This window comes from Notamacropus eugenii, chromosome 2 (assembly GCF_028372415.1).
Source record: "Notamacropus eugenii isolate mMacEug1 chromosome 2, mMacEug1.pri_v2, whole genome shotgun sequence".
Classification (NCBI taxonomy): domain Eukaryota; kingdom Metazoa; phylum Chordata; class Mammalia; order Diprotodontia; family Macropodidae; genus Notamacropus; species Notamacropus eugenii.
In genome coordinates this window covers 348,563,575-348,587,991 of record NC_092873.1, presented here as the reverse complement: position 1 = coordinate 348,587,991, position 24,417 = coordinate 348,563,575, and the positions used below count along the sequence as shown (strand labels likewise).

The 24,417-nt window shown below is 46.4% G+C and overlaps 1 protein-coding gene across 4 annotated transcripts in view; it reads left to right on the top strand.

The window, feature by feature from the left end:
• Positions 1-24,417, top strand: part of FMNL1 (formin like 1) — a 53,857-nt gene that overhangs the window by 24,791 nt on the left and 4,649 nt on the right. For 2 of the 4 annotated variants that reach the window (XM_072645964.1, XM_072645962.1), the window contains exons 4-22: positions 251-324; positions 1,169-1,252; positions 2,722-2,874; positions 3,617-3,634; positions 4,911-5,019; positions 9,546-9,622; positions 9,859-9,952; positions 15,414-15,488; positions 15,913-16,023; positions 16,770-16,919; positions 17,782-17,883; positions 18,191-18,455; positions 19,161-19,487; positions 20,000-20,121; positions 20,505-20,707; positions 22,295-22,529; positions 22,938-23,006; positions 24,009-24,089; positions 24,227-24,356. In XM_072645964.1, coding sequence (XP_072502065.1) covers positions 251-324; positions 1,169-1,252; positions 2,722-2,874; positions 3,617-3,634; positions 4,911-5,019; positions 9,546-9,622; positions 9,859-9,952; positions 15,414-15,488; positions 15,913-16,023; positions 16,770-16,919; positions 17,782-17,883; positions 18,191-18,455; positions 19,161-19,487; positions 20,000-20,121; positions 20,505-20,707; positions 22,295-22,529; positions 22,938-23,006; positions 24,009-24,089; positions 24,227-24,356 — 2,479 coding nt within the window. The remainder of the gene's footprint in view (positions 1-250; positions 325-1,168; positions 1,253-2,721; positions 2,875-3,616; positions 3,635-4,910; positions 5,020-9,545; positions 9,623-9,858; positions 9,953-15,413; positions 15,489-15,912; positions 16,024-16,769; positions 16,920-17,781; positions 17,884-18,190; positions 18,456-19,160; positions 19,488-19,999; positions 20,122-20,504; positions 20,708-22,294; positions 22,530-22,937; positions 23,007-24,008; positions 24,090-24,226; positions 24,357-24,417) is intronic. The other 2 variants (XM_072645965.1, XM_072645963.1) reach the window with 1 other exon arrangement.

Below are 24,417 nucleotides of genomic sequence, written 5' to 3'. Positions count from 1 at the left end.
GGTAATGTCCCAGCAGATGCAAGAAGGTGGGGAGGAAAGGGAGGCAGGAGCATGAAAAGGATATGTCCACTGGTGTGTGTGTGTGTGTGTGTGTGTGTGTGTGTGTGTGTGTGTGTGTGTGTGTGTGTGTGTGTGTGTGTATTTGCTTTCCTGGCTGCCATCTGAGGGACCCAGGTGAGCCCTGAAAAGAGGAAGGACGGGCAGGCCTTGGGTTCCTACCTACCAGGCTTCCTCTATCTTTGGCTCATAGTTTAAGAGACGTGTTCAGGAGTCCACACAGGTCCTTCGGGAGCTGGAGATTTCACTGAGGACCAACCACATTGGGTGAGTGAGGGCCCCCGGACTTCCCATGTCATAGCACATTTGGGTGGCCCCTAAACTAGGGTGCAACTCTCTGGGGCCCTTATTCTTGCTTTTTCCCCATAGTCAGAGCTCTAACTTCCCATCTGGGCTTTGTTTCCGGGAGCTGAAGTGTCTCTGTATTGCAGGGAAGAGGAGATGTGATATCCATTTAAAACGAGTTCTTCACTTTTTCTGTAGATCATGATTCTCTTTGGCAGTCTGGTGAAGCCTATGGACTCCACCTCAGAAGTAATGGTTTCAAATGCACAAAATAAAATACATAAGATTATGAAAGAAATCAATTATGTTGAAATACAGCTATCAAAATAAATACAGCTAAATACAAAATAAATAAAACTATCCAAATATTTAAAAAAAGCAATTTCACGGACCTTTGGCTAAGAACCTCTGACTTAGAATCTTGGGGGATATCTTCCTTCCCTCCTTCCCTTTTCTTCCAGCAGGAGAGGGGAGTGGGCTCTTTCTCTTCCTCATCTATCTGGACCATCCCCATACCAAAGCAGAGATGGTAGTGAACTCTGTGCTCCCAACTTCCTGGCATGGACCGCAGCTAGTGCCTGGAAGCTGCTGCCTAGAGAGCCAATGCCAGGGTGTGGCTGGTGCCTGGGAGGCACTAGAAGGCAGTAGACATTTCCCTAGGGGAGCCTGGAAGATAGCATTGTACTGCTGAACTGTTCATTTTCCTACCTACCTCCTCCTCTCTTGCCATGCCCTTCGTTTTGTGATAGGAGTGACAGTAGCAACATCTTCTGCTTGTGGGCTCTGAGGAAGCCACCTCTCTTGTTCTGTGTCTTTTCTCCGATAGGTGGGTGCAAGAATTTCTAAATGAAGAGAACCGAGGTCTGGACGTGCTGCTGGAGTACCTGGCCTTTGCCCAGTGTTCAGTCACGTAAGGCCACCCCAAGCGTCCCCTCTTTCCCTCTATCCTAGTTTTGTTCCTTTTCACTTCACCCAGGAAGTCTTGAAGGTCGATGAACAGTCCTGACATTATACCCTCCTTTCCCCTACCTCCATCCCTGGGCTAGTGGTCAAGTCATTCCTGGCACAGTTAGTCTGACTCTGGTTCTTTTGGCCTCCCCCCCAACTCCCACTTCCTTAACATACATGTGCACTCCATGTAGTCTCATGGAACCAAGGGTCCTGTTCTTGGGTGGCGTGAGAAATAGCAATGGGGAGACTCAGTCTCAAAGTACTACTGTGGTGTTGAGCCTTGATGGCAAGAACACCAAATTTATAGTTAGAGGACCTTAGTTCAAATCTCAGAACTCTTCCTTCCCTCTTTTCTCTAAGCATTTATTAAGCTTCTACTGTGTGCCAGCCACAGTGTGAGGTATTGGAGATACATAGGCACAGCAAAACCATCCCTGTCCTTAGGGAGCTTATATTCCATTGGGGATCAAAATATTTATCACTACTGGGCATGCCCCCTCTTCTCTCTTTGGGCCTCAGTTTCTTTCTCTGTAAAAATGGATCAGCCAAACTGATCCTTTCCATCTCCATCTAGTGCTTACTATCTTATTTTCCTTTGTAGTCTCCATAGTATCAGAGGCAGGTGGGTGGTGCAGTGGATAGAGCTCTGGGCCTGCAGTCAGGCAGATCTGAGTTCAAATCCAGCCTCAGACATTTATTATATGTACGACCCTGGGTAGGTTACTTAACCTCTGTTTCTTCAGTTTCCTTAACTGTCATAAGAAGATAAAAGTAGCGCCTGCTTCCCAGGTTGTGGTGAGAGTTAAGTGAAGTAATACTTGTGGAATGTTTAGCATAATGTCTGATACATAAATGTTAGTTATCATCATTATAGGCAGCTAGGTGGCACAGTGAATAGACCACCGGCCTTGAGTCAGAAGACCTGAGTTCAAATCCAGCCTTAGACATTAATAGGCAAGCCATTTAATGTCTGTTTGCCTTAGTTGCCTTCACTGTAAAAAAGGGAATAATAACAGCACTTACCTTTCAGGATTGTTGTGAGGATCAGATGAGATAGTGCCTGGCATCTAGTAGGGGCTCTAGAAATGCTGCTTCTCCTTCCCCTTTCATATATCCAGCCAAGTGCCAGGTACCTAGTGCAGGGGGGGCCTCCTAGGTCCTCAAGTGTGGCCCTTTCAAGGTAGTACTGACTTAGTGGGTAGCCAATAGATAGAAGGAATGATGGTATCTGTTGACTGAAGTCACCTTCCCCAGCCTGTCTCTTTTCTACTGATCTGTATCCTTAATTGTTCTATGTTATTCCTTCCCTTTGTTAACTTTGGGAGGACTTTCCCCGATGACCACTGCTTCTCTCCTGACTCCCACCTCTTCAGGCTGTCATCATTGCCAGGTTGGGTTCATAGCACACCCATCCATCTGCCCCCGCAGGTATGACATGGAGAACACAGATAATGGCACCCCCAGCCCAGAGAAGAGCAAGCCTCTGGACCAGTCTGTTGAAGATCTCGGCAAAAGCTCTCCACCTCCTTCTTCTTCCTCCTCCTCCCTGTCCCAGGGCAAGGGCCGCCACCTGACTGTCAGGTAACAAAGACTGTTCTTCTTCCTCGTGTGGTCCTGGGAATGTTGGGAGGGCCTCAGAGATGGCATGTGGGCTGAGCTCAGCTTGCCTTGGTCCTGTCTGGGAAGGACATTTCTGGGGTGAGGGGTGAAAGCCCTTGGAAGCATTCCCAGGAAGTGCTCGGGTGGCATCTTTGCCTAGGCTGGTGACTCTTGGGAGGGTGGCAGAAATCCCTTGGTACTCTGTGGGTAGATCAGGAAGGAGGTGAACTTTGGGACATTGCTACAAAGAGCCTAGGTGAATGCAGGAGAAGCATTGCCAGGAATGGATATGGAATAATAAGTTATTGGCCACTGGACACTTGGGGATGGTGGAAGGAAAGCCGCTGAGGGAGGGCTGGCAACAGTGGTTGTGCCAGGTGGCTAGTTCCAGCCTGGGGAGAGAGATATCCCATGCCCAAAGATCATAGATGGGACCTTAGAAGCCATCAGGTTTAATCCTCCCATTTTACAGATGAGGGAACTGAGGCATAAAGAGATTATGTGACTTGCCAGTATAGCTAGTAAGTGTCTGACATGGGATTTGAACTTGAGATTTGCTGACTAGTAAATGTATGAGGTGGGATTTGAACTCGGGTCTTCCTGACTCTAAGCCCAGCACTCTAATCTACTGAACCACCTACCTGCCTAAGGGACCAAAGGAAATTTCTACTGAGAGTCTCTTCTTACCCCTTCTTAACTCTTTCTTTTCTGCTGCTGCCTCTAGATGCCCCCCTTCTCCTCGGTATGTAATGTTCTGGCAGGATTGGGGTGCATGCTTGGGTCTATCTCTGTTTCTTTGGGGTCAGTTCTAGGGTGAGGGGAGGGGGAACAGGAGCTGCCATCTTCCTAATTTAGCATTGTTGGAAGGCTGTCCCCCAACCCAAATCTAGGAGCATTGCCATCTGGACTAGGGTCACTGCTTCTGCTGGCCATGGAGATGAGAGGTTGTCCTTTTAGTCTGTTTGGATACTGAATTCCCCGTTGATCCCCAGTTCTCCATCACCTGCCTTGGACCCAAGTGGTCAGACTCACATGAATGTTCAGTTCAAAGTCCTCTTGCTTTAGAAAGAGGTAAAACTTTTTCCATTTATATCAGTAATGCCAGAGGTCCCCCATAGTTGACCATCGGTGCCCACCAAAATCTTGGTTAAGCATCAAAGTCCTTTGGCATCATGCTCGTCTGGGTACTGTGAAGGGCAAATCAGACAGGCTTATCTCTTGCCCCCAGGTGGCTTCTGGGGTCAGGTATAAACATACTCAATGTTTCAGGCGATAGAATATATATTCAAGCAGGACATAAATTTGTTCAGGTGTTTACATCCTAGAATAGTTGACTGAGATTGGGAAGAGATCTTAGGGGTCATCTCATCTACCACCCTTATTTTACAGATAAAGAAAGTGTGGCCCAGTCAGGGGAAGCTGAATTGCCCAAGGTTAGAGGTATTAAGTAGTAGAACCTGGATTCAGATCCAGGGCCCCAGATACCAAATACCATAACCTTTCCTCTCATTCCACCACCCCCTCATTTGTAAGCCAAAGTATAGGAGGAGAATAAGCCATGTACAAGCATTTCAAGAAACATGTATTATGCACCTACTGTGTGTACTGTGTCTTTACACCCCTGCCCCCACCTCAGCTAGATGCTAGGAGATATAAGGAAAAATGGTGACAGTCTCTACACTCAAGGAGTTTATAGTCTATTAGCATAAATTGTCTCTGAGTTAATTCCCTTTGCCTGGAATTAAACGAGATCTCTCCCAGAAGACAGTTTGACATATGTCTGAGCAGAAGAGGGGAACCTGTATTACCTGTCCATTTCCAGGGGGTAGTGTAGGCTCTAGGGGCCCTAATTAGGTCTGGCATTATAGGGCTATGGCTGGCTGGGAATTAGTGGGAGGAAGAAAGGCATCGTGGTCCTAGAGCTCCCTGAAAGTTTAGTTCCTTCTGGACAACAGCAGGGTCAGGAGGAGGGGGCTCCCAAGGATCTTCTGGGCCCTAATATGTTTGTTATGGCCTAGGTTAAACCCAGCTCACAGCCGGAAGACCCTGAGGAACTCCCGTATCGTCAGCCAGAAGGACGATGTACATGTATGCATCATGTGTCTCCGTGCAATCATGAATTACCAGGTGAGCACAGTCTGGCTCCTGGGTGGAGAGGGGATGGCAGGGCCCTTAAGATAATCTCAGGACACTGGGGTGTTTGGGGACAGCTCAGCTCCCACTCTTGGGGACCATTCTCTTCTCCACAGCCAGGAGCATCAAAAAGGGCAGTTTTGAGTTTGAACTCTAAGGACTCCTGGAGCTGCATTTCTAGTTTGATGGTGGAATCCATCAGCCTCATCCCAAGTAGAAGCAAAATCCATTCTGTGGGTTTGAGCTTGAAAGAAGGTGGTTAGGATGTAGGGTTCCCTCTTAGACTCTGGGACAATAGAGCCTACCTTGGAACAAAGGTAGCAGTCATGACGTTGCTGACGTTGTCATGGTCACTTGGTGATCAGCCTGCTTAGGTGGTGAACCTCTCTCTACTTATTTCTGGCGATGAGCCTCTCTGTACTTATCTCAGATAGCAGATATATTCTGTTGCTGAAACCTCCTGGCTAAGCTTGGTAGGACTTGCCAGAGTTTGTTTTCTGCTGGCCTGTTTGGTCTTGGAGAACCCAGTTTCACCCTCATATCATGATAGCACATCAGAGGAGGATTATGCTGGAATATTATAATAATATATTAAAATATTTTAATATAAATATCTAATAAAATGTTCAATTTAATATTAAATATAATTAGATGTGCTATATTAATATATAATATACTATATATTATATATAAATATATGACATATATAAATATATATAATATAATATATTTATAAATCTATATTATATATATAAATGTAATTCCCCCTGAGAGGCCCTCTTCCCTCTTTCTTCTTACCTGCCCCTATTCTGCAGAAATCCTCTAATTCTTCATCTTTGCAGTAAAGATGATTCTGGATTACTAGAGGCTTTGCTTGCAGAGTCCAAGCTTTAACTAGTCCTGCCAAGATGGAAGTGTTTCACATGTGGTCCAGAGGACACACAAAGTCTCTTATCTGAGTACCAGCTCAAAGGCTTATCACCTATAGGCTTGGCACCAAGCTAGAAATTATTTGACTATGGCAACCCAAGAAACAAAGAAAATGCAAAACGACTGTCAGCCTTGAGCAGTGACTTTGTTAGAGCAGAAGAAAAGGGAACAGAGAGAACTATGAATCACACGGTTTTGAAACTGTTTGATTGTATTAAGTTCCAGAATGTGGGAAAGTCTCCTAAGTGAGGTCTGTAATCACCCAAAGGGCAACTGTCCACGTATACTTTGGATAGACCCTATTGATGGAGGCTGACCTGAGTGTAGAATTGGATACGAGGAAGAAAGTGTACTGGGTTGCATTTGGGAAGTTACTCAGTGTTTTTAATGATTCCAAGCTTCTTCTAATGATGCCCTTTGGCTGTGAGTCATGGAATATAACTGCCCTCTAAAGAATTAAGTTGTGGGTTTCCAAAGAGCAAGGGAGAGGCCCAGGAAGGAGATAAGTAGACTGTAGCATTTCACCAGCAAAGAATTGTGCACAAGATTGTGAGGGATGGCATCAGAAGACATACATGGCCAGAAGAACATGAGGACTGGCCTTGTGGAAGGGATAACTGACAAGAGTGCCATGTTCTTCATTAGTATCCATACAATGTCAAGAGACCTAGATGATCTTGAAGACCCTTTGTGGGAGGACATGGGCAAGAATTGCGTAGGGTGAGAAGACATGGTCTACACTCTTAGAAAACAGTAGTAATAGTTTACTAAGAATAAGAATAAAACCTTTTGTATAGCACTTTAGGATTTGACAAAATTAGTCACATCCCCACAAGCCTGAGAGGCAGGTCCACATTTTACAATGGATAGATCACTGTGCTTGGAGTCAGGAAGACCTGAGTTCAAATCAATCCTCAAATGTTTACTAATCTGGGTGAACCTGGGCAAGTCTCTTAATCTCAGTTTGCCTCAGTTTCTTTGGTTGTAAAATGAGTTTAACAATAGCCCCTCCCTCCTAGGGTTGGTATAAGGATCAAATGAGACAGTATTTGAAAAATAATAGCCCCTCTCTCCCAGGGTTCTTATAAGGATCCAATGAGATAATATTGGTGAAAGCCCTTAGCACAGGTGCCTGGTACATAGCAGGCCCTTAACGATGATAATAATAGCTAACATCCACAGAGTACTTACTTTATGCTAGGTACTGTGCTAAGATATTCCGTCATTTGATCCTTACACCAACCCTGGGAGGTAGGGGCTATTGTGTATTCCCTTATCCCATTCCCTTTTTGCAGATGAGGAAGCTGAGGCAGTCAGAGGTTACATGACGTGTCTGTAGCTATGCAATTAGTATCTGAGTCCTGAGATAAAGAAATACACATGTGTATACATGTATGTATAAGTGTATATGTGTATATACACACACATACATACATATGTACACACACACAGAGCTGGGCTTGAAGCCAAAAAGACCTGGGTTTTAGGTTCAGTCCTGGCTACATGACCTGGGGCAAATTACATAACTTTTTGGTATTCTAGTACATTAAGACCATGAGTTGCAGAGAAGATGCTAACCTTTGCATTAGAGGGTCTGTTCACATTAGGGAGTTCACTGTGCCAAGGAAATCATAAGTCTAGTGTCTGTCCCCCTTCACATTCATTACATTTGATCTGTACGACTCTCTGAGGTAGGTGAGGCACTTGATATTATCCCTCATTTTTTTCAGTGAGGGAACTGTCTGAGCTTCTGTCATCTAGCTAAGAGGCAGAGTCAGGATCTGAACCCAGGTCTTCTGATTTCCAGTCCATAGTTCTGTGGAATATGCCACACTGCCTTCCACACCATTTTATCTTAATTTGAGGATGAAATACGGTGGTTTTTGAACGTGGAATTCTATTGAAGTGCTCCCCTGTCATCCCTGAATGATCTTTAACCATCCAGGCATTGTTTGCTACCCCCTGTCTCAGGAATGAAGAAGGTGAAAAGATTGGAAGCCAAGAAGCAATTTGCCAGTAAATGTTTAACAACTGGCTTTCCAAAAAAAATGCATGCATATATATTACACTATATATAATATATATTATATAAATCTTTCATATATGCATGGCACACAATAAAGTGTGATCTGCATTATTGACATTTTCTCTCTTAAAAAATATTTTAAGATTATTTATTTGTTTTTAGCATTCTTTCTTTTTAAATTTTGAGTTCCAAATCTCTTCCTTCCTCTCACCCCTCCCTCACCTACTGAGAAGGCAAGCAGTATGATATCAATTATACGTATGAAATCATGCAAACATTTCCATATTAGTCATATTTCAAAAAAAGCAAGAAAAATAAAGAAAGTGAGAAAACTACACTTCAGTTTGCACCTGGAGTTCATCAATTCTGTTTCTGGAGGTAGATAGCATTTTTTCATCTTGAGTCCTTTGTAATTGTTTTGGATCATTTTATTGATCAGAGTAGCCAAGTCTTTCAGAGATGATCATTGTACAATATTTCTGTTATCGTGCACAAAGATCTCCCAGTTCTTTTCACTTCACTTTGCATCAGTTCATATAAGTCTTCTCACTTTTCAAAAGTGCAAGGGATGAAGCCTCAGGAAGGAGTGGGCTACCCCATGCCAGGGGCCTTCATGCAGCGGCTGGATGGGTACAAATGGCCTCTGAGCCCTTTTCCAGTTCTGAGATTGGGTGATTCTGTAACTGTGAGGGTTACACTGAGGGGTCTACACTGAGTGACTGAGGGAGACTGTGAGAATTCTCACCTAGATGTGGAAAGGGGGAAGATGGATGGTTCAGTCTCTGGATAGATTGGCCACATTCCTGCCCAAAGGCAGGCCAAGATGGAGATGACTCAGTGTCAAAAGGTCTACATTCAGATCCTGATTCTTTTGTAATTTTAAAATGAATTTATTTTTAGTTTTCAGCATTCACTTCCATAAGATTTTGAATTCCAAATTTTCTCCCCATCTCTCTCCTCCCCCCACCCCAAGATGGCATGCATTCAGCTTACCCCTTCCCCCAGTCTGCCCTCCCTTCTATCATACCCCTCCCTTCTCTTATCCCTTTCCCTTCTATTTTCCTGTAGCACAAGATAAATTTCTATACCCTATTGCCTACATATCTTATTTCCCAGTTGCATCCGTTTTTAAAACTTTTGAGTTCCACATTCTCTCCCTTCCTCCCACCCATCCTCATTGAGAAGGCAAGCCCTTGGATGTAGGTTATACATGTGTAGTCATGCAAAACACTTCCATAATCAGATCCTGATTCTGACTCTTATATTCAGTTTGTGACCTTGGGCAGAAACTTTTTAGATTTTGGGGCCTTGGTCTTCATCTGTTTAATGGGAATAACCACACTTGTGCCATGTAGACTAGGGGTGTCAAAATTCAAATAGAAACAGATCCCTGTGGGCTTCATACTGTCTTTAGAAAACCACAGATTAATATTATGTTGTATTGTGATCTTATTTATTAAACATTTTAATCTGGTCTGGGCCACAGTGGGAATTTTTTGGGAACATGTGGTCTGGGTAGACATTAAAATAATGTACTGACTGATGGACAATTCTTTCTTCCCAGTCTGGCTTCAGCCTCGTCATGAACCATCCTGCCTGTGTCAATGAGATTACGCTGAGTCTGAACAACAAGAGCCCTAGGTGAAGTCCCAGCTTTCCCAGGGCTGTGTGTGTGTGTTTTACTCCTGTCTCCTTCCCCCAAATCTCACCTCTCCTGACCTTGCTTGTTCTCCAGCCCCCTCCCCACCTCGTGGCCCCCCCCCCCAACTTTTCACTGCCTTTCTCTGATCCAGTCAGTCTCACTTCCTAGCTCTTCCCAGCCTGATCCACATCTCACATTTCTCTTCTGTCTCATCCTCCTCCAAATCTCTTTCTAGAACCAAGGCTCTTGTGCTGGAGCTGCTGGCTGCAGTGTGTCTGGTACGAGGAGGACATGAAATCATTTTAGCTGCCTTTGACAACTTCAAAGAGGTATGGTAGCACCAAGTCCTTTTATCTGTCTCCCTTTCTGCTGCTCTGTGTTGGGTCAAGAGAGTACCAGCCTTACTCGGGTGGATCCTGGGATTCCCAGCCCTGGGCCTCAGAGGCTTAGGATTTCAAGGGTAGGGTGTGGGGGGTAACAGAGATTCCCACTTCCTTTGGCTACCTGGGACCCCAGTAGGCAAGCGTGATCTAGGCAAGGGCCTGAGTCTGGAGTGACTGCTGCCCCTTGGTTGTGCTGATGTCCTATGGGGTCTTGGGGATCCTGAGATGGGTGGGGCAACAGGTGAGAGCCTGGCATTCCTTTGTTTACCTTCCTAGCAATGTAACCTTGGTCAAGTCACTTCGTGTATAAAATGAGAATATTTTAGATTTCCCAACCTTAAAAAATAATAATAGCTACCTCACAGAGGACCGGGGCTCTTAAATTTTCTTTCATTTGAGACTCATATGATATACTTATATCCCCAATGCCTCTTGGCATTTGCTAGGAGCTTAATAAATGCTATTGTTAGTAATAATGCTAGCCTTCATATGGCACTTCAAGGAAAGTTCTGTAATGTATTTTACATATATTATCTAATTTTATCTTCACAATAACTCTGTGAGTTAGGTATTTTTATTGTCCCCATTTTGCAAATGAGGAAACTGAGATTGAGAGGTTCAATAATTTGTGTAGGGCCACAGCTAGGAAGGATCTGAGGCAGAATTTGAACTCTGTTCTTTCCACGTCTTCATTGTACTGCCCTTATGTCCCTGCCTTGATTGAGACTGGTTGAATATTTCAGAGAGGACGGGCATGGGTGGGGTCTGTGTTTCTCTTGGGTGCTGGGCTGAGGGCTCCTTCTTGACATCATCACTACTTTTGTCCAGGCCCCTCCACCTCCCACACACTCAGAGAATAATCCATCCTGTGCCCTGGGAGGGGATCCAGAGGGAGGAAGCTCCCAACCTGACAATGGGGGAAGTAGTCTCCATTATCAAAGGGCTTCACATTTGATGGGAAAGATCCAGTCTCTATCCTCAGTCTAATGAGGGAGCCAAGACATCCCTAAATCCCAGCTTGTCCCATAAAATAGCAGACACGGAAAAGCTGAACAGTGTGAATTCTGGAGGCAAGTGTGTGGGAAACCCAAGTAGGGTGAATGAATGGAGCAGACGGTTGAGTGGGGGAGGATGATTTAGTTTGTAAAGGCCCACTTAGCGGAAGAGGATGTTGAATAGGCCTGGGAAAAAGGGGGTGAAGCGAGGCTGTGACGTGAGGGTCGACAAACTCTTCCTCCAGAGGCCCCAGACACTGTCCTCTTTGCTCCATCTTGTGGCCCCGTTCTCTCCCCTCTTTCTCTGCCCCTAACCTCTTATTCCAAAACCTGTGAGTATTCCCAAGTGGTTCATCAAAGAGTTTAGTACTCAAGGGGACCTCAGAGCTCATCTCATCAAATCTGATTTTTTTTTTAACAAATAAAGAAATTGAGTCCTGTTGAGGTTAAGTGAGTTGCTCAAGGTTCCACAGCCAGTATTTTCCCTCTTGATATGCCTTCTCAGAGAAGAACTTGTCAAAACCCCACTCAGTTGAACTTGGTGCCTCTAGATTGAGTCACTCCTTTGTGGTGGGGTTTGATCTTCTCTGTGCCTAAGGGAGCTAAGCTCTTTCTCTCTCCGCTTTCTCTCCCCTCTCCCCTCCTCTCTCCCCCTCTCTCTCCCCTCTTTCCACCCCTCCCTCTTTCCCCCTCCTTCCAACCTTCCTCGTTTCCCCCTTCTCTCCCCCTTTTCCCCTCCTCCCTTTTCCCCCTCTCTCCTTCTCCCCTTGATTTACCTACCACCATTTTTTTTTCTTTTTAGAAAAGAGTCTGCTCCTTTAAAGGAGTCAGCTCCTGGTACTCAGTAGCCGCCTTCCCCCACATTCTGCCTGTGCTCAGCTATTAATACATCCAGGCTAGGTAGTGTCTGAAAAACTGTCAGCCTCAAGGAAAAAAAAAGAGTATGGGATGGTAGGTACAGTGACTCATTGCTCGTGGGAGTGGCTGGCATGGGCTTTCCCTGGGGATCATTTAGGGGAAATAAAGGAAGAGTACAGTGGTAGGACTGCTCCACTTAGAAACAGTAAAGGAGAAGCCCCTGGCCAATCAATCAGGTAAATAATCAATCAATCAATTAGCAAGCATTTATTAAACACTCCGTGCAACACTGAGCCAACCACTGGGGACCCAGAGATAAAAGTGAAACAGCCCCTACCCTCAAGAAGATTACATTCTAATAGGGAAAGACAAGATGTACACCTGAGTGTTTACAGATTACATACAAGATGTACTGGGGGTCCACACTCCCCACCCTCCCTCTGGTTTGGTGGGGACAGTTTTGGGAGGGCTGCCTCCCTCTAAGCTTTTCCTGTAGACAATCAGTCTTATTTTTCCCATAATATACCTACCCACTGTTCACCGTGATGCAACTTCTGGTGGCTCAGAGGGTCCCTGCTGTGGGACTGAGTAGGAATTCTAGTTGATTTCTTTCTAAATTAAATTTTATTCTGTTTTCAAACAAGGGTCCATCTCCCCATCACTAAGAAAGCAAGAAAAATAAAACCCTGGTTAAAACATGTATGTCTAGTTAGGCAAAACAAATTCCCTTATTTTTTGTTGTTTAGTCATTTTTCATTCATGTCTGACTTTTCATGACCCTTTTGGGAGTTTTCTTGGAAAAAACACTGAAATAGTTTGTCATTGTCTTCCCCAGCTTGTTTTATAGATGAGGAAGCTGAGGTAAAGTCACTGAGTTAAGGAGTTAAGTGACTTGGCCAGGGTCACACAGCTAATAAGTCTCTGAGGCTGGATTTGAACTCAGGAAGAGGAGTCCTTCTAATTCTAGGTCTGGTGCTCTTCCGTTGCACCACCTCACTGTCCCCAAATTCCCTCATTAACTATATCCAAAAAATAGTCTCAATATGAGTACATCACTTCTCTATCAGGAGGTAAGAACCTTGTTTCATAATGAATCTTCTGGAATGGTTGATCATTGTGTTCATCACTTCCCAAAGTCATTTTATCTTTACACTATTGTTCTTACGTAAATTCTTCTCCTGGCTTTGCTCACTTCACTTTGCATCAGTTGTATGCATTAGACTTTGCATACAAATTTTCTCAGATTTCTCTGAAACCATCCCCTTCGTTATTTTTTATAGCACGATAGCATGGCATCACATTCATGTACCATAACTTGTCCAGCCATTCCCCAACTGATGGGCTCCCTTTGGTTTCCAATCCTTTGCTACTATAAATGTTCTTATACATATAGGTCCTTTTACTCTTCTGATCTCTGGGGTGTAGACCTAGTAGTAGTATCACTGGGTCAAAAGGGATATAATTTAATAACTTTTGGGGCACCATTCCAAATTGCATTCCAGAATGTCCTGAGCAGCTCACAGCTCCATCAATACCATATAATTTCATTCATCATAAGTTTTTATTTGGTTATTGTTGTGTTGTGTTTATCCTTCATTCTCGAAGAGGGAGATGATGACATGACTTGCAGTTGACTTTGATTTGAGTGAGGGAGGGTTGTGTAAGGTCACCGGCTTCACTTTCTCCTCCAGAGCTGTCTGGGTCCAGTGGCCAGATATTCATTGGGATGAGTGGAGATGGCCCAGGATACAGTGGGAGACCCTGGCCCTTTTAAGCTATTTATTTGGAGATTGTCTAGCCCAACCCTTTCATTGAGAGGTTAAATGATTCACTCTAAGGTCACTGAGTTAGTAAATGGAAAGGGACAGAATGTGAATCCAGGTCTTTCACTGCCACTCTTGGTGACTATGCCCCAGGTGATTTCAGGTTGTCTACTTGCTTTGCAAAACTTTAACCTAGGAAAGTGAACACAGAGGCAGGCAGGGTTAGCTCAGTTGAACTTGGAGTTTAGTGTGAGGTTTGCAGAGGGGGCCATGGCAACTAGCAGTGTCCATGAAGTATTCAGGCCTTGGAATGATACCCAGGCTGGCATCCCTGGTCCCTCGGGGAGAACGGGGTGAACTATCCTGATTGTGGCTGTTCAGGGCATGGCTGAGGACATTGGTCCTCATTGGTATTGTTTTCATGGCTCTCTCCAAGTGCAGCTTGGACCTGAAGAGACCCTGAATGGGTTCTGAACATTAAAGTGGAATCAGGCTTTCAGAGCCTAGAGTTTCCCCAAAGGCAGGAGGTAAAGGGGATGGAGGGAGACCACCAAGGCAGGCATCCATAGGGAGGCTTGGCTCTGTTCCTCCTTCCTCCTAGCATGGCCAGGGCAGCAGAGGCTACTTTCTGTGGCTCCTGTGTGGTATAGTGCATAAGATGTTATACCTAGCTGCAGGAAAACCTGGTTTGGAATCCCACCTTAGACACTTAGTAGCTGTTTGACTCTGAGTAAACCATTCTATCTTTGTCCCTCAGTAAATGGCGGTTTTTAAGCTTTGCAAAGTGCTTTACAGATGCTACCTCATTTGATTCTCACAACCGCCCAGGGAGGTAAGTCCTGTTTGTGTCCCCATCTTACTCATGAGGACGCCAAGCATGACAAAGTTAAGGGACTTGTCCAGAGTTACACAAATTGTGTCTGAGGTTGGATTTGAACTCAGGAATTCCTGATTCCAAATCTAACACTGTGTCATCCGACTGAGCTTCTTTATCTTTAAAATGAGGGAATCAGACTTGTTGACCTCTTAGGTCCCTTGTAATTGTAAACCTGTGATCCTTTGATGTTTCAAGGAATATAGGCATACTTTGAAATTCAACAGCTTTAAGTTGGTGGTTAGCAGACAGTGAGAGGGAGTGTGTGTGTGTGTGTGTGTGTGTGTGTGTGTGTGTGTGTGTGTGTGTATGTGTGTTTGTGTTTCTGGTGGGGAAGGCCTGGTGGTTGACATGGAGTAAGATGAAGTGTGTGTGTGTGTGTGTGTGTGTGTGTGTGTGTGTGTGTATGTGTGTGTATGTATGTGTTTTCCTGGTGTGGAAGACCTCAGTCTCAACTGAGTCATTCTCATCCTGTAAAAATGGGGCAGCTTGTCTACCTTGTAAGAATATGCCCCTCCTCCATATTCCCACACTAGCCTAGAAAGGAAAACACTCTGAGACCCTTAGTTGATGGAGAAGAAATCAGTAGAATGGTGGAACAACTAGTTCTTCTGTCAGGGTTCTACCACTTAAAGAAGACCCATCATCATCGTAATTCACATTTGTACAGGACTTCAAGATTACATAGTACTCTTCCCATCAACCCAGTGACGTAGGTGGTGTGAATATAGTTATCCCCTTTTACAGATGAGGAAACTGAGCTGGGTATCAGTTGTGGGATACCACTCAGGTCTATCTGGCTTTAAGACTGAAAATTTTCCTGTGATGCCCCAGTGACTTGGGAGTATCCAGGGGCACAGGCACTAGCTATCTAACACCCTAACTCAGCCCCTCCTTTTTGCCCTTTGTCCTGCAAGGTGTGTGGTGAGAAAAACAGGTTTGAGAGATTGATGGAGTATTTCCGTAATGAAGATAGCAACATTGACTTCATGGTGAGTTGGGGGCAGTGGGCTGGAGTTAAGCTGGGGGAAACATAGCTGTTCTAGGTGGGCCCACTGCACTGGACTTCAGGATGGGAACTCCGATGCTTTGGTCCCGTGCCTGCATCATTCAATGGCTGGCTTTGAACCTAGGTGTCTCCCCAGGGGAAGCTTTCTTAGTTCCTGGGGCTTCTTTGGGGTGTCTGGAGCTTCAGGGAGGCTGTAAATGGTCTACTGTAGGGAAAACTGGAGTTTTTAGGGTATTGAGGGAAGGGGATGCTGAGAACTGAGAACAGAGTTTGGATGGATCCAGTTGGAATAATGGGAAGGGGAAACAGAGTGGAACACAGGGTTGGGGTTTGGATGATGGGCTGTCAATAGCAGGCTACCCAGTCCCCGTTCTCACAAACTGACCATTGACTTTCCCTGCCCCTAGGTGGCTTGTATGCAGTTTATCAACATCGTGGTGCATTCAGTGGAGAACATGAATTTTCGAGTCTTCTTGCAATATGAATTCACACACCTGGGCCTGGATGTTTACCTTGAGGTAAGCCCGGGTGTGTGGAAGCCTCTTCTCTTCTTAGCAGCATCAGCAGCAAGAGATCTTGTCTGAACATCCTGTTGTGTGAAGGCAGGGCCTTGGACTGGAGGGACACAGGCCGAGCCCTGACCCTTGCTTGCCTTTGGCTCATGGGATCCTAGAATTCAGAGCTTGATGAGATCGTCCCATCCAAGCCTGCCATTTTATAGAGGGCCCCAGGCAGAAGAGACTTACCTGAGATTCTACAGGGAGTTAGTGTCAGAAACTGGACTGTAATTTAAGGATCTCAGGCCCCCAAGCCCTGTATCCTTTCTACTGTACTCTATAGCCTGAGCACAAGGTGGTCTCAAACAGATTTACTAACTGCACATGTGAGGGCAGGACATACGGACATCTGAGGAGAAAAAAACTGATATGTAGTGCATGCTTATTGTAAATAAGTGCATGAAAGCCTGGGACATGAAAATTATGTGTGCCTTTTGAGGAAAGAGCCAGGGTGCCTGGAGGAGACCATCTCTGGAAGACTTCATGCCTAAATTGAGTAGGGAATTAAAAAAAATAAGCTATTAGATCCATTTTTTCTGATCAATTTAAGAAGGCTTCCTGGAAGAGGGGGACTTTTTGGGTAGTTTTTTTTTAATGGCAGAGGGATTAGTAGGGCTTGTTCCTTTCTTTGCTTTTGGGGAACAATAGAGGAGGGGGGCCTCTCCTGGCCCTCACCCCCTTTCCTTTTGCTCTTTCGTTGGTGGCAGAGGCTGCGGCTGACAGAGAGTGACAAGCTCCAGGTGCAGATCCAGGCATATCTGGATAACGTTTTTGATGTGGGTGCCCTTCTGGAGGATACAGAGACCAAGAATGCTGTTCTGGAGCACATGGAGGAGCTACAGGAGCAGGTGTCCTTGGTAAGAGGGTGGGACCAGGGAGGAAACCCCCTTTTACCGTATCCCCCTTCAAAGCAGGTGTGATTCTGGGGATAGAAAGGATTAACCCCAGGAAGGACCCCAGGCCATCTAGTGGTGACCTTAGGAGCCCAAGGTACCTCATTTACCCCTTCTACATTCACTCCTTCACCCCCACTTCCTGCATCAAGGATTCTTCCCTGACCACTGGGAGAAAACACTGAGTACTTTGAGATCTCTTATTGACCTTCCCTAGAAAGAGGAAGATTGGGTGAATGGATGAGTCAGTCTGTGTTTTCCCCATTGGGTTCCTCCTGTTTCCCATAACTTGTCTCTCCCACTCTGAACCTGCCCATCCTCCCCACCTTCCCATCCCACCACCAGAATGGTACTCCCAGAACCTGAAATTGCAGAGAGGCCTAGGTATTTTTTTGCTCAAGGACTATGCATGGTACTCACTACTGGTGTTGGGCAGATAAGGGGTATACCCCAAAGAATATAATAGTAGAACTAGGAGTGGGAAAGACTGTTCATCACAGCCTTTGGGTGGGAAGAGAATTCATCCTAGGGTTTCTGAATGATCCAGGAAAAGGTACGGACCTGGAGAATGTGGAGTCCCCAGTGGGGTCTGTGCCAGAGACAGTGAAGGGTAGCCCACCTTACTGCCAGTTGGTTTTCTTGTCCTCATTCCCTGTACTTGTCCCAGCTCTACATGTTGGGGAGTAGAAAGGAAGGGCCCAGAAGCAAGAAGGATGCTTGTCTCTCCTCCCTCCCCCTCCTGGGTGTCAGGCCCGCCTGGTACCCGCCCCCTCGCCCGATGTCAGCAACCAAGGGTGGGTGTGCTCACCATGTGCTGCTGCCATAGCTGACAGAGCGACTCCGGGAGGCAGAGAACGAGTCCATGGCCAAGATAGCTGAGCTGGAGAAGCAGCTGAGCCATACCCGAAAGGACTTGGACATACTCCGGGTAAGGTTAGGTGTGGGGGGAGGGGGGTCTGGATACAGAAGTCAGAAGTGGGGGGGGGGGTGTGGAGGACAGAAAGGGGGTGTGATGTGTAAGAACAGGGGAGTCTTGGCAGGATAGAATGGGGAAGATGGTGGAACTAGCCTGGGGGTAATATAGAGAGAAGAATGAGGCATAGTGGCACAGGGCATGTAAAGGAACTCGGTGTTCCTTGCACCAAGGGACTCAGTGAGAGTCTATCAGTAGGCTTTGGCTTGCTGTCCTTAGTGGAGTCATTGATTCTATCTTTCCTTGGGGATGTGGTATCCAGGAGTGCCACAGTGAATGTGCCACCATGGGAACCTCCCAGCTGCCCCCTGACCCCAAGAAGGTGCCTGTACTCACCCCAGCCCCAGCCCAGCCCTCCGCCTTGGAGCTTAAGTTGGAGGAGCTGGAGAGGAAAGGGTTAATCCGTATCCTAAGAGGACCTGGGGAAGACATCACGATTGAGATCATCCCCGTTGTTGTGGCAACTCCATCTGACATGATGACGCCAAAGCCAGTGACGCTTGAAGCGCCCGACTCCTCTAGCACAGGTGTTTGGGGAGAGGGGGGGATTGAGATAGTGGTCTGTGGTCAGAGCATTGGGAGACCTGCTACTGGGTGCCACCTTCACCCTCCTAAAGGCAGGGGTTCACAGGGAGAGATGCTCTGGGCAAGGCTGAGGGAGGCAGCTTGGCATGGTGGAAAGAACACTGAATTTGGTGTCAGTGTACCTGGGTGTGAATCCAGTCTCTGTCACTGACTGACTGTGTGGACTAGGGCTAGTTTCTTCACCTCTGTGGGCCCTGGTTTTATCCACAACATAGGGAGATTGGACTTTATAATTTGAGTTGTTTTCTACACTACATGTCTAATCCTGTGGGATTCAGATTTTGGGGTACTCCTGAACCTTCTAGTCAGCTTGGAGGAGAGGTTTTCACTGAATCTTCCTCTACATCCCTATTCTGGGGCTCGAGTTTGGGCCAAGGTGACCACTGTGATAGGTGGGGATATAGTAGACACGTGAGTAAGTGTAGGAGCTGGAAAAGGAGTGCCGTGGGGGTAGGAGCATGGGCTCTGCTGGGGAGGGGAGGGGCAGATCTTGAACTAGTAGGTCCCCTGTGAGCCCTGCATGCTAGGAAACCTGGGTTTCCTAGGAAGCTTGAGAAACTTCTGTTACGTTCTACTTCTGCCAGGAATTGCAATCTGCCAGCAAAGAGGATGATGACTATCCAATTGCTTTCTGCTGCTTTTTCCAGATCCCCCACCTCCAGCAACTCCCCCCACTGCATCTGTGTGTCCTCTACCACCACCGCCACCACCACCGCCGCCACCACCACCTCCCCCAATTCCTGGTCTTGCCTCACCTACCCAACAGGAAGCCCCACCTTCAGCACCCCCTCCACCTCCACCCCTTCCTGGTAACCTGGAATTACCCCCTGCCCCACCATTGCCTGGAACTGGGACAGACCCAGCACCACCACCTCCACCACCCCCACCACCAGGGATGAATGGAACAGTGCCCCCTCCTCCTCCTGGAGGACTTCCTGGTGCCTTTGGGGGGCCCACTTCAGAAACTAGTGCAGGTAAGTAGAGTCAGGATGAGAGGTTTCAGTAGGGATTTCTGTTTTTAGGTGGGGAGCAAACATGGATATTGAACCCAATATCCCTTGATATTCTCCTAGCTTCCTCTAGCCCAGGGAAGAAATGAGGTGTATATGTGTGTAGGAACTCACATTAGGATCTCTGTTCATGAGATCCTAATAAGAAACCTGCATTTTTCTGGTCTGAGACTACATTCCTCCCACCACACTCACCTTAACCACCTACGGCCATTTTTCTACACACCTTTTCTTCCTTTTGTCCCAGTCCACAACTCTAATCCATATCTCAGTCACACTTAGGCCTCTTCTTGTCTTTTCTCCTGAAGCAACAGACCATTTATTCCCCACCCTACTTCATACTTCCCCCAATTCTATGTATCCTGCCTCCCAGTCTACTTCATCCTATAGGCCCATCTCTTTCCCCAACCCTAGCTTTGTAGTCTAGCTATGACCTTCCCTACCCCTGGACTCAACCCTATTTCTGGTCTATACAGTGAAGGCCAAGAAACCAATTCAGACCAAGTTCCGGATGCCAGTTTTCAACTGGGTGGCCCTAAAGCCCAACCAGATCACGGGCACTGTGTTTACTGAGATTAATGATGAGAAAGTACTACAGGTATGGTCTTCTCTCACTTCAGTCCATGGAATTTGAGTCTTCTGAGCTTAACATGGGCTCTGTATACCCACTCAGTTTTCAGGTGGGGACAGTGTTACCCTTGGGACTCTTTTTTTTTGCTGGTTTCATCTTGGCCTTTTGGGTCACTCTTCCATGCGTCCTTGACAATGGGAGACACCTGGGACCTAATGAATTTGGGTGAAGCTAACCCAGGATGGGGCAGAATTGTCTGAGGTCTACATAGGAATGTGGTATCCACCTCATTGGAAGTATCTGGGGTGGGAAAAGAAAGAGAGAAGGCTGTGATGTCACATACTTTTAATGATGATGTCCTAGGTCTCTTTCTGTCTCTGAACCCACTAGTCTCTTCTCTTCTATGCCAGGAACTGGATATGAGTGACTTTGAGGAACAGTTCAAGACCAAGTCTCAGGGTCCTTCCTTGGACTTGAATGCCCTAAAAGCCAAGACAACACAAAAGGCCCCAAGCAAGGTGACACTCATTGAGGCCAACCGGGCAAAGAATCTGGCCATCACCTTACGCAAGGGCAACCTGAGCACTGATCGTATCTGTGAGGCCATAGAGACGTGAGTGCTCTAATCTGTAGTCCTGCCTTTCCTTAGCATCTTCTTTCCCTGTACCTCTCATGGTTATCTCCTTCCCTTTTTACCCATGAGTAAGAGAGATTTCCCCAGAGCTCTCCTTCCCTTTTTACCCATTGAGTAAGAGAGATCTCCCAGAACTCTCCTTCCCTTCTTCTTACCCATGAGTAAAGAAAGGTTACTGGCAGAGAAGTAGACAGTAGAATGGGTCATGTATCTGGACTACTCTTTTGTGTCGTGACTTTGTGGCTTTTGTGGCTCTAAAATTCTCAGCTAGTCCAGTGCTGAAGACCTAGAATGTCCCAGCTATAGGGCAGGTAGATGGTACAGTGCATAAAGTGCTGGACTTAGAGTCAGGAAGGCCCGAATTCAAGTTCCATCTTAAGTCACTTACTAACTGTGTGACCCTGGGCAAGTTACTTGACTTCTTTCAAGCCTCAGTTTCCTTTTCTATAAAATAGGGATGATAATAGCACCTACCTCCCAGGTCTGTGGTATTGATAGAAAAAAGAGAAGAAAGCTCTGGGGGACAGGAGGAAGAGTGGTACAAGAACATATTGTGTATGATAGGTACAAGGAAAGGCTCGTATAGGGGAAAGGGGACAGTAAAGAGAGAGATCTGACTGGGATTCAATCAACAATCATCTACTCATTCAGGGGAAAGAGAAGGAAGCCCAGGACCCAGAATTTGGGAGTCCATGTCTTGAATTAGTGAATGAAAAAACATTTATTAAGTCCTTACTCTGTACCAAGCAAGTTTTGAGGATGCAAAAACTGAGACAATCCCTATTCTTAAGAATGGTCACACTAACTGAGGAAGACAATAAAAGAAAGGAGGGGGGAGGAGGGGAAGGGAAAAAATATTTATTAAACACCTCCTACATTCAAGGAACTGTGTTAAATACTTTACAAATACGGTCTCAATTGATCTTCGCAACCCTGGGAAGCAGGTGCTATTATGAGCTCCATTTTACAGTTGAAAAAACTGAGGCAGAGGTTAAATGACCCGCTCAAGATTATACCACTAGCGTGTGTGTGTGACTTATGCTAGACTATCTGAGGCTTGATTTGAACTTAGGTCTTCCTGATTCTAGGCCCAGCACTCTATCCACTATGACAGCTAGCTGCTTCTAAGAGAAAGCTCAGATGTTCTAAGGGTACTATGGCAAGGCCCAGTGGTGCTTTGGGTGTATTAGCAGGATGAATGTCAGGGCTTGGTGGGTGAAGGGTGTAGTAGCCAGGTAGAGGCCCAGAGGACCTTGGGGAGGGCAGATAGACAGTCAGTCAGTCAACAAACATTTATTAAACACCTACTATGTGCCAGGCAATGTGTACCAAGGATATAGAAAAATGCAAAAGATATCCCTGCCCTTGAGGAGCCCCCAATCTAACAGGAGAGCTCATGAGGAAACAAATATATACAAACATATGGTGGTCCTCCCCCTTAGGTCACACAGGTGATGATGAGCGGCATCTGGATTCAAAGTCTGGAGAGTGTGTGTGTGTGTGTGTGTGTGTGTGTGTGTGTGTGTGTGTGTGTGTTAGAACTCATGCCCTCCCCACCCTGCCCAGGTATGACTTGCAGGCCCTCAGCCTGGACTTCTTGGAGCTTCTGACTCGATTTCTTCCCACGGAGTATGAGCTGAGCCTCATTGGACGTTACGAGAAGGAGCAGCGGCCAGTGGAGGAGCTGTCAGACGAGGACCGGTTCATGCTGCGTTTCAGCCGCATCCCCCGCCTGTCTGAGAGAATGGCCACTCTGGCTTTCCTGGGCAACTTTCCTGACACTGCTCAGCTGCTCATGCCGGTGTGGATGCTCGGGGAGGCCAAGATGGATGGGAGAGGGCTTCATGCTTGGGTCCACAGTGTCAGCTGCCAGTATCTGGGAATGCGGGCAGAATGGGGGATGGCAATCTTGTTTGGTGAGGGTCCTGGTCTGTCTGAGAAGACGAATTCAGAGTCCCCTCCTCTGAGTCATGGGAGAGAATCTCTCAGGTCATTTTAGGGCATTTGGGGAGACAGAAGGAGGAGCCCTCAGCCAAACTCTAATAGCAAACATTCCCATTTATAGTGTTTTTAAGTTGTCAAAGCATTTCAAAATGGAGGTCACCGGGCCAGCAATTATTTGCTGCTGCCTAGCTTTAGGGTCAGAATGCTGCATTGCATTCCCTTCCCCAATGGTCTACCTCCTGACCCTTCGTTTCTCTTCCTACAGCAATTGAACGCCATTATTGCTGCTTCCATATCCCTCAAGTCTTCTGACAAGCTCCGAAACATCTTAGAGGTAACAGATGGAGGAAGAGAAATAATGAGGTCTTTGCTTGTCAAATGGATGGTGTTTCCTCGGTGCTGGACCATGGTCCCAGGCCTATTTTTAGGAATTTTCCAGTCTGATGGAGTATGGTGGTGGTGATAGAATCCCTGTCTTCAGGGACCTCCTAATCAGATGAGAATGGAATAGGATTTGAAGCTGGAAAAAATCTTTTTTCTGAGGGGGTAAAGGTAGGGAGGCAATTGGAGTTAAGTGACTTGCCCAGGGTCACAGAACTAGTGTCTCTGAAACCACATTTGAGCTCTTGTCCTCCTGACACTAGGGCTGGTGCTCTATCCACTGAGCCACCTAGCTGCCCCTGGAAGAAATGTCAAAGAGCATATAGTCCAAGTATTCTTAACTTGGACTCTGTGAACTTGCTTTTTAAAGTGATTTTGTTAAATGATTTTCAGTGTAATTGATTTCTTTGGTAATCCTATTTTATTGGATACATTTAAAAGCATTATTCTGAGAAGGGACCTAGAAGCTTCCCAATCGGCCACAGTGTTATGTCATTGTTTCTGTCATTGTGCTATGACACCAAGAAAGGCTAAGCAGGGCTGCTGTCATCCAAACCACTCATTTTATCAATGGACCCCAAAGACTTAAAGTGGCTGGCCTAGACTTACCTTAACACACAGGTGTTAGGTGCCAGAGCTTGAATTGGAACCCAGGTCCTCTGATTTAAAATCCAGGGCTCTTTCCATACCACAGCTGCCTCTAGGGACAAAGGAGCTACTTTCTGGGAGTCCCAGTCTGAGGGGGGGGGGATGTGGTCTCTTGTCCCTAAGGAACTTCCAGGAAGGACTCATTCAGAACAGAGAAAAATCCGTTCCCTCTTTCCTAAGAGTTAAGAAATTCTTTTGGTCAGAGGGCCTGCTGAGCATGCTCTCTCTCTCTCTCTCTCTCTCTCTCTCTCTCTCTCTCTCTCTCTCTCTCTCTTCTGTCTCTCCCTTCTTCCTTTCTTCTATCCAGATTGTCCTGGCCTTTGGGAATTACATGAACAGCAGTAAACGCGGGGCGGCCTATGGTTTCAGGCTACAAAGCCTTGATGCAGTAAGTGGGCTCAACTAGACCCTGGAATAGGGGGAGGGAAGTGCGAGGGAATTGGGGAGGGGGTTGTACTGGCATATCTGGGTATCCCCTTCTGCTATGTATGGGACTGGCATCATGGGATTGGTCCCCCCCCACAGCTGCTGGAGATGAAGTCGACGGACCGGAAGCAAACACTGCTGCACTACCTGGTGAAGGTGATTGGAGAGAAGTATCCCAAACTCACCTGTTTCCACGCTGACCTGCACTTTCTGGACAAGGCTGGAGCTGGTATGGGGCTGGAGGGTGGGGGTGGGGAGGGGTCAAGGGGCTCCCTATTGCTTATTGGTCT